The 9,295-nt window shown below is 46.1% G+C and overlaps 1 protein-coding gene and 1 pseudogene across 4 annotated transcripts in view; one reads left to right on the forward strand and one right to left on the reverse strand.

The window, feature by feature from the left end:
- Positions 1–2,283, forward strand: part of LOC106939654 (uncharacterized) — a 14,379-nt gene extending 12,096 nt beyond the window's left edge. For all 4 annotated transcript variants that reach the window (XM_015022124.1, XM_015022122.1, XM_015022123.1 and 1 more), the window contains one exon: positions 1,032–2,283. In XM_015022124.1, the coding sequence (XP_014877610.1) occupies positions 1,032–1,220 (189 nt within the window). In that variant the 3' untranslated portion in view covers positions 1,221–2,283. The remainder of the gene's footprint in view (positions 1–1,031) is intronic.
- LOC106939653 (membrane-associated guanylate kinase, WW and PDZ domain-containing protein 3-like) overlaps positions 2,017–9,295 on the reverse strand; it is a 35,424-nt pseudogene continuing 28,145 nt past the window's right edge.

Here is a 9,295-nt window from a genome sequence, read left to right on the forward strand (position 1 = left end):
ACTGCAGCAGGTGTGATTGATGAGCCACAGCAACGTTAGACAAACAACCCGAACAGACGATCAACTCTAAACCACTCCTACCTTTTTACTTTCTGTCTCTTTGTCGTTTGAGCCACCTGTTGCCGTGGCAACCGCCTGCGCCCGCACGCCGAGCAGAGATTACTTTAAAAACACAACATTCAGTCCGTTACATATCAGGTTTCCAGGCTTGATATTTATTTCTCGATTATTAATAAGCCTCTCATGGACACAGTGGTGGTCGAGTAGCTAATTTAAACTCCTGCTCTGCTCTCAGTCGGTCTTTGAGTCGCTTTTTTCTTTTTTTTTTTTCTGTTAATGGGACCGAAACGCACTGAATTGCGCAACACCTTGTTGAAACAATAATTACTGAGATTATTAATTTTAACATGTTTCGTTGACTTTTTATAATTATTCTTTTTTAATGAAGCTACAAACGTTTAGGATCTTGGTGAATATTTTTGATAAGCCCGTCAGAAGAGGAAGTGCTGCTCTCAGCTTCCTGGTGGCGATCAGATTGTCACCTGCTGAGATCGACTCAGAACCTTTCCGATCGATCGATCGATGTATTGAGCACCCCTGGGCTACAGCAACTCATACTGGACCCTTTCGTACGTGACGGCCGTCCGGTCATGTCTGTGACGTTTCTTGTTAATGTGACCTTGGCGTTGACTCCAATCCGGTTTTTAACTGTTAAACAGCCGATCTGAGGAAAACCTCAAACCTGAGCATCCAGAGAGTTTCTGCAGCAGAACCAGCACCTGCAGGCTGGTATCGAAGGGTTCTGGTAGTGGCTGAACAGCGCCTCCTCTGGTCATTCAGGCCCGGTGCCGGTCTTCATATAAACAGAATGTCTCCACCTGAACGCTAATGTGCCACTAGGGGGCAGCATAGCACAAAGCTGTTAAGCAACCAGAGCAGCTGCTTTACCTGGGGTCAGGGGTCACTCTGTTAGCCGCAGAATGTGATGATGCTAACAGTAGTGTGTGTGTGTGTGTGTGTGTCTCTCTCAGCTGGTGTCTCTGCTGCTGCATCTGGAGCGACTCGCCGTCTGCCGGGGCTGCAGGGTTCAGGCGGCGTCCCGTCGGCTGCCGCTCCGCTCCGCAGACTGCCACCTGCTGGTGGCTCCGCCCTTCCACACCTGCCTGCCGTGCCTGCTGGAGGAGGAGGAAGAGGAAGAGGAGGGTGAAGATGAAGATTGAGGCATGGTGGAGGAGTTCCAGTGTTGTTAAAGTGCCTCACCATGTTGGGCTGGGGCTTCTGGGTAATGGAGTCCAGCAGCTCCGAATGTTTCTACCTCAGGTGTTTACTACTGAACAGTTCATCAGAACCGAGTCCGGTCCGGTCCGATCCGGTCCAGGACTGCTGTTTCCCTCTGAATGTTTCTGTTGGTCCTAAAGAGATTTTTCTACTTTTGATACGTTTATAAAGGGTTTTTCAGAAACGCGCCGGTGTGCTGTCTTTGCTTCCTGAAGCGGAGTGGATCTCTGCCAGGGCCCCATCAGGGATCCATCAGGGCCCCATCAGGGATCCTGCTGCCCTCTTCTGGTGGTTCTGTGATACTGAAGAAATTAAAGCAGAAACAGATTTTTGAAGTTTCCCGTTCTCTCAGGTTAGATTAACGATTCACGTGAGTTAAGGGGCGAAACTGTTATTTGTTCACATGACATCAAACTCGATTTGACTCACCGTAATTATTTTTGTGGCCCTCTGGACTCCAAATTTTGAAAAAGATCTTCCTAATAAGAGTTGTGTGTAAAGCTTTTATCAAGGCAGTTTCAGATTACATCAACTATCAAAAGATGCTGAATATTATCTCATTTTAATGAGATTGAAAGCTAATGTTTTAACAGCCTGGTAGCTTTACCTTTACATTCTGCTGCTGGCCCTTTAAAGACATTGTTGCCATGGCAGCAGACCTTTCAGAGTGGTTGCTAAAGCTGCAGTCACTGATCAGCGTCAAGATTTAACCGTTTAATGACGAACAGACACATTGCAGAATGTTTCCTTGGACTTTATTTGATAGAAAAGCTGTGTGTGTGTGTGTGTGTGTGTGTGTGTGTGGCCAGTGGGTATCATGGAGGAGCATGGCGGACAGACAACAGGAAACAAAACGAGGCACTTGTTCTGATCCGGAGCTGCCAGTCATCCTGTCACTATGGTTGCTGTGGTGACACTGGAGAACAGCTGGACCTGACATCAGTGTGTGTGTGTGTGTGTGTGTGTGTGTGTGGTTATGGCTCTGTTAAATCATCAGTTTCTCTTTTTACAAGCAAGCAGGTTCTTGTCATCTCTAATCATATCAATAATATATCAGATTTCAATAATCATGTCAGGATCATTTACACGTTACAAAAATAAAAAATCATTCCGGTTGTATTCACATGCTGACATACGGCCACCAGGGGGCGCCGTCGTTTGCATACAGACTGGAGGAACTTCAACCAAACATGCAGCAGGCCCAGTTGCCACGGTAACCACAATACAAGGCGGAGACGAGTAGAGTATTGAGGATGAGGCATGATGGGTAATGAGGTGTGGCTGCGTCAGCAGGAGGCGGGGCTTCTCTCAGTGGCCAATCACAGAAGCCCTTATGAAGCATAAACATCACTGCTGGCCAATCAGAGAGACAGCTCGTCTGCTAAGTCCCGCCCACTGCGCCTGCAGCCAATCAGAACCTGAGTCTGCCGCTGTGGGCTTGGCTTCAGCCAGAGATCCCGCCCACTCCCTGGCTCCCTCCTCCAATCAGATCGCTCCATAGGGGCCATGCTGGCTGCTGATTGGCTGACCTCCAAGAAGCTGGCTGGCTATTGGCTGTCAGACGGAGGCCTGTCATCGCTCATGGGCATGAGGAAGGAGAACGCCACCTGCGGAGCTGCAGCGGAGCTCCCATGATGCTTTGCGTGGCTGACGGTGTGGCTTCGCCCCCTCAGCGCCTCCTCTGGCAGCGGGGAGTCCCAGGAGAAGCTCCTGCTCCTCCTCCCCTCTCTCACCGCCTGACTCTTCTTCTCCTCTCGTCTTCTCCGCCTCATCTTCCTCCTCTCCCCCTCAGCCTCCTCCTCCACCAGGTCCAGGTCCAGGTCAGGAGCTCCTGTAACTCTGGTCCTCCTCCCCCCACCGCCTCCTCTCCTCCGCCTGCCGAGGGAAGCGGTTGCCATGGTGACAGACTCCTGCTCCTGTGAGGAGGAGGAGGAGGTGGGGGCTCCTTCCTCAGGGCCTGATGGAGCAAACAGAACAACGTTCAGAACCAAAACCAGCTTGAACAGAAACATGTGACCTGATCACATGACTGAGGCTGGACTCCATGATGATGATGATGATGACGATGCTGAGGAAGAGATGGAAGGATGAAGACAGGAAGGAGGAAGCAGAGCTACCAACCGCGAGTTCTCGGTTCGTCCAATCACGTAGAAGCAGGGCTCACCCTGCCTGGAGTTGGTCATACAGAGAGAGAGGCTGGAGAGCTCCACTGAAGGCGAGGAAGAGGAGGAGGAGGAAGAGGTGGAAGAAGAGGACAATAATGTTGTTAGCTCAGGATCAGGAGCTAACAGGCTAATGTCATAAAAACATAGAAGCCATTAGATCATCTGATCCTGATTGGGTAAAACTCAGAGGTACTTGATTCCTGGTTCTGATTCTGTTCAACACAAGCATGTCTGCAGTATTCAGACAAGAACCAAGTGAATCAGAACCACTGGACCCAGATAGACGGTCCCAGAAGAGGAGGAAGCTGCAATTCCTCCTCTTCCTCTTCCTGACTGGATCCAACAGAACAAACATCCAGTAAACACCAGAAGAAGAAGGCCGTGTCATGTCTGCGATCTCCAGAGTGGCCACTAGGTGGCAGCAGGTGAGGCTCACCTGGAGTCTGGAGTCTCACCATAATCTGGGACGTATCCGTTGCCTTTCTTCAGAACCAGGTGGATCCGGTTTCCTCCTCTGCGGATCTGCTCCACCGCCTGACTGTGGGTCATTCCCGCTGTGCTGCCGCCGTTGATCTCCACCAGCTGGTCCGACACCTGCAGGACACAGGTACACACACCTGAGGAGGTGGAGCATGTGTCAAACTCAAATCACCCTTTTATCCGGCCCTCTGGGTCACACAAGTACAACCTTTAACAGTTGTGGTGCAAATATTATTTCATGAATGAAATAAATCAGACTTTCTCTGTAAAAATCCAGATTTTCCTAAAACTTAATCTTCAAACAGCAAAAACTTGAATGATCATTAAAATCCCTGCATCTTTCACACTAAAACATCCGGCAGACATTGTATTTCAGTGATGCTAAATCCGACCACCAGGTGGCAGCATTTCTTGCTCCTGCTACTCTGCTGCTTTGGCTTCATGTCCAGCTTGTGTGTGTTAGTGTGTGTTAGTGTGTGTTAGTGTGTGTTAGTGTGTGCCAGGAATCTGGGCCTCCCTGACCAGCTGCCGTTACAATTTTTTGAGTCTATTTGACCCATAAAAAGCGTCACAATTTTAAAGGCTTCGTCTGCTTTGCTTTCTTTGGTTCAATACTGATAATTAGGACAATATTTACTGCTCATGAATTGAACATCCAACGGTCCACATCCAGGTTGCTTAAATTTTTTCTATTAGTTTTAGATACTGAAATGTCTCCCCATGAGCAACAGTCAAAAGCAACGTGCAACTACACATAAAGCAATCCAGACTTCTAAAAATGCTATGTAGTTGCATTTTATTCAAGCTGCAGTACATAACTTTAATAAAAAAATATGTTTTCTCCATATTTGTTAAAGTTGTCATGTTGTCGTAGCAGTTTGTTATGAGACAGATAATCTATGAAAACAATCAATCTCCTCCATCTCCTTCCTGAATTACAATTACTGGCACCGTTCTGACCAAAACAACCAATCAGAACCAGGAGGAGGGTCTTAGCGCTGTCAATTAGCCTCATTCACTCACTGCTAAATGTGCTAATGGGAGAGAAACAACTTATCATTACAAGAAACCGTTTATCTGCGGTCATTGGTAGCTATGCTAACTAAACTGAGCATTCACAGTTTGAATCTGCACAGCTCTGTCCTATGCTAGCTGCAGCACGGCACAAATCGAGGGGAGGAAGGATGAGCAGCACCACATGAGATGGTGATTGGCAGCACTAAAACTCTCCTGCCTCTGACTGGTTGTTTCTAGCACTGGGAGAAAGAAGAGGAAATAGATTTTTCAGATTACCTCTCATACCATACTGTCACAACATAATGACAGTTTAAAAAAAATATGTGAAAAATATATTTATATAAAAGTTACTGCAGCTTTAATTTCACACAGGAGAGGACGGGTCAGGAGGGACGTGGGTTAGAGCTGCTGCTGACTGACTCGTCTGTTGTAAAGTGGTAAAAGGTACAGGGAACAAGTTAAATATATGAATATGTTGGTAATTTCTTTCCTTAATTCATTAAATGCTGGTGAAAAGGAGGCAAACAGTAGTTTGTAGCTAAGCTAACTATGCTAAATGGTTGATAATCTCACACAGTCTACTCGCCTCTCGGAGAAAAACTGGGTTATAAATGAAAACTCTTGCCTTTTTCTCTCTCTCCCTCTGTTTTTTAAAACCCTGATTTTATAACTTTTCTTAGCAGCAGAGTAAGGTAAGGTAATTTTATTTATATAGCACATTTTCAGCAACAAGGCAATTCAAAGTGCTTTACATGAGTTAAAGGGAAACAGCCACAGTCGTTCATGTTTCCCACTGTCTGCTGCTAACAGCGTCTCTCTGAAGCTCCAAGCAGGAAGGAACCATTTAACGCAGACGGGGGTTTTGGTCTGGGAGGGGGAACATTACATTTTGACTGCTAAAAACAAACTTTCAAATTACAATATGATTCATTTTGTATTTGACAGGAACCCAAGTTTTTTATTTTGTCTATGAACAAAACATAAATGATTAAATTGTGGAGGGCCCCCTGCTGGTCAGGGCCCCTAGAATCGTCATCACTTTTTCCCCTATAACGCGCCCCTGGTGTGTCTCTGTGTGTCTCTGTGTGTCTCTCTCTCTCTGTGCGTCTCTGTCTTTCTCTCTCTCTCTCTCTCTCTCTCTCTCTGTGTCTCTCTCTCTCTCTCTCTCTCTCTCTGTGTCTCTCTCTCTCTCTGTCTCTCTCTCTCTGTGTCTCTCTCTCTGTCTCTCTCTCTCTGTCTCTCTCTCTCTCTGTCTCTCTCTGTCTCTCTCTCTCTCTCTCTCTCTCTCTGTGTGTGTGTTACCTGTATCTTGCAGCTCCTCTGCGCCGGCCCCCCGTCCATCAGCCCCAGCACGTACAGCCCCATGTTGTACTCGCTGCCGCCCCGCAGAGAGAAGCCGAAGCCGGTGGGCCCTCGCTCCAGATCTACGCTGTAGAACCGGGTCTCGTCCTGCAACAGAACCACAGAGGTTCAGAAAACGTTCACAGGTCATCAGCTCCTCCTGTCCTGACCTCCGAACTTCTCTCATCTTCACACCTGGCCACGCCCCTCTACCTCTTGGCTCCGCCCACTTTCACAGAACGTTTCTAAAAGTGTTAGAGGGGCGGAGCTAAGCATTCAGACATTTTCTCTGGTCTGTTTATTTTTTTGTGGTTTTCTGCCATATTTATTGATCTGAAACAGGAAGGAAGGCGGCGACTCATTTCCTGCCTGCAGGTCACATTTTAAGTTTCACTCCTGAATCCCTGCAGGTTTTATTGAAACGTTTTCAGACTGAACTCAGCTGAAAATCAGATAAATAAATGTGACCTTTGACCTCCCTCTGGGCCCTTTGACCAGCCGTCTGTCCGTATCGAAGTCGGCGCCGTCGGAGGACGACTCTGTGGAGGAGAAGGAGACTGTTCCAATAATCACATGATCAATTAAACACATCATCATTTAGGTGATTTTATGGTTTTTCTTGGGTGGTAACGTTTTCAGTTGGTTACTTTATAATTATTTTATTTTCTGTTGTTTTGTTTATTCTGGATATTTAAAATGTTTTCAGTGATAAATGTTCATTAACATTTTATTCATCTTTGAGAAAGTGTTCCAGTTTTATTCATCAGCATCAAATCACCAGGAAATCATCTAAAACATTAAAATTATTGCTTATCGCCAGAACGTCTGATTCATCAGCTACAGGGTATTATAAGCCTGGCGGGCTGCCAGGCTTTACTTGTGCCTCACCAGGCTAATCATTACTTAAAAGTCTTTTAAAAAGTCTTAACAAATTTTGCATTTTTTTTATTTCATAGTTGGCATTCAGGCATTAATATTCAATAATACATAATTATCAAGTGATATTCTCAAATTTCCTGTCAACTTTAAACTCAAAAACATGACTGCTGAGCGCCCGACCACCAGGCCCAGCAAGTTTTCTGGGTGAAACCTTGAGTTACTATGACAACCACAGACGGCGTGTGTGTGTGTCGTACTGCGGGCCACGCCCAGCCTCAGCGTGTTCCCGGCCCTCCTCAGGATCTGGGCCAGGTCCCGGTGCTGCAGCGCGGCGACCGGTCTTCCCTCCACCGCCTCCAGCCGGTCTCCGGGTCGGATCTGTCCGCTGCGCGCCGCCGGGCTGCCGCGCCGCACCGTGACGAAGCGGTGTGACATCAGGGAGGACGCTACGGAGACAGGGGCGGGGTCAGAGGTCAAAATGAGACAGAGCTGTGACAGAGAGCAGACCTGCACATGAATTATTGAGGCCTGTTGAGTTCGCTCAGCTGAACACGCCACGCAGCGCCACAGGAAGCTTCACTACAACGGATCCATGCTGCATCAGAAGCTCAGAACTGGACCGGGCCGCAGCAGAATCAGGATCCACTTTTATCCAACTACATTATGTTAAGCTAAGCTAAATGAAGATAAATGTAGGGAAGCTAAAATAAACTAAAGTGATCAAAAAACATTAAAAAGACAAAGTGTTGGTAATACTAACTACACTAAAGATGAGACAAGGTTAACAAAATCAAACATCAAAAGGTTCCGGAGGACCCAAACTGCAGACGGGCCGGACCAACAGAACCAGGACAGCTGGAGGGAGCAGAGGTCTTTCATCTCTCCTCATGTTCTCCAGTATCAGGGCCTCCTGAGGTACCACCAGAACCAGAACCGGTTCAGTTTGATGAAACAAACGTGAAGTTTCTGTTCTGGTCCTGATGAACTGATCAGCAGCAGCTGCACACACACACACACACACACACACACACACACACACACACACACACAATCACACACACACACAATCACACACACACACACACACACACACAAACACACACACACACACACAATCACACACACACACACACACTTCCTCCAAATAGCTTCAGGGAGGTGAAAATATTTCAGGAATTCCAGATAAAGACTGAGGAAGAGGAGCAGCAGGAGGATGAAGGCCCAGCTGGGTTCCTCTGACCCGGTTCTGTGGTTCTGAGATGAACAGAGAAAATGGATCAGTGTTCTACCGGGATGGCTCCAGAACTTCATTAGGACCCAGATAAGGGGTGTATGAATATTTATGAGCCATTCTGGAAATAAATCACTGCAGCTATCTGATGAGTCATCATCATCCTCACCAGATGAGGCGAAGAACAAACAGAAAAAGAAAACTGATGACATCACAGTGGGGCCAGGGTCAAAGGTCAGAGCAGTTTCAGGTGATGAGCAGAACTGAGACGTGAGGCGTTAGCAGCGATTAATTTCACTTTCACTTTTTTACATCCAAAGGTTCCAGCTGGAACCTTTTTATTCACACGTTTCTGGTACGACCATAAATCTGATGCACAGCTACATCGCTAGCAATGATGGAGCCACTTCTCAGTTCATTTCTGCTGGAAAAGAAGAAGAAAGCTGTTAGCCTATCAGAAGCTATGCTAGCCTAAAATACCGTCTCAATGCTAACATGTGAAACTCCATAAACGATCAGAGAAACTGGAAGGATGAACGGCGGAAAAACAGAGCTGGAGAACAGATTAATAACTATAAACATCTAGTTAATAACTATAAACATCTAGTTAATAACTATAAACATCTAGTTAATAACTATAAACATCTGGTTAATAACTGTAAACATCTAGTTAATAACTGTAAACATCTGGTTAATAACTGTAAACATCTAGTTAATAACTATAAACATCTAGTTAATAACTGTAAACATCTATTTAATAACTGTAAACATCTGGTTAATAACTGTAAACATCTAGTTAATAACTGTAAACATCTGGTTAATAACTGTAAACATCTAGTTAATAACTGTAAACATCTGGTTAATAACTGTAAACATCTAGTAAATAACTGTAAACATCTATTTA

This window comes from Poecilia latipinna, unplaced genomic scaffold (genome assembly GCF_001443285.1).
Source record: "Poecilia latipinna isolate Pla-1442-1.1 unplaced genomic scaffold, P_latipinna-1.0 Scaffold2938, whole genome shotgun sequence".
In the NCBI taxonomy this organism is placed as follows: domain Eukaryota; kingdom Metazoa; phylum Chordata; class Actinopteri; order Cyprinodontiformes; family Poeciliidae; genus Poecilia; species Poecilia latipinna.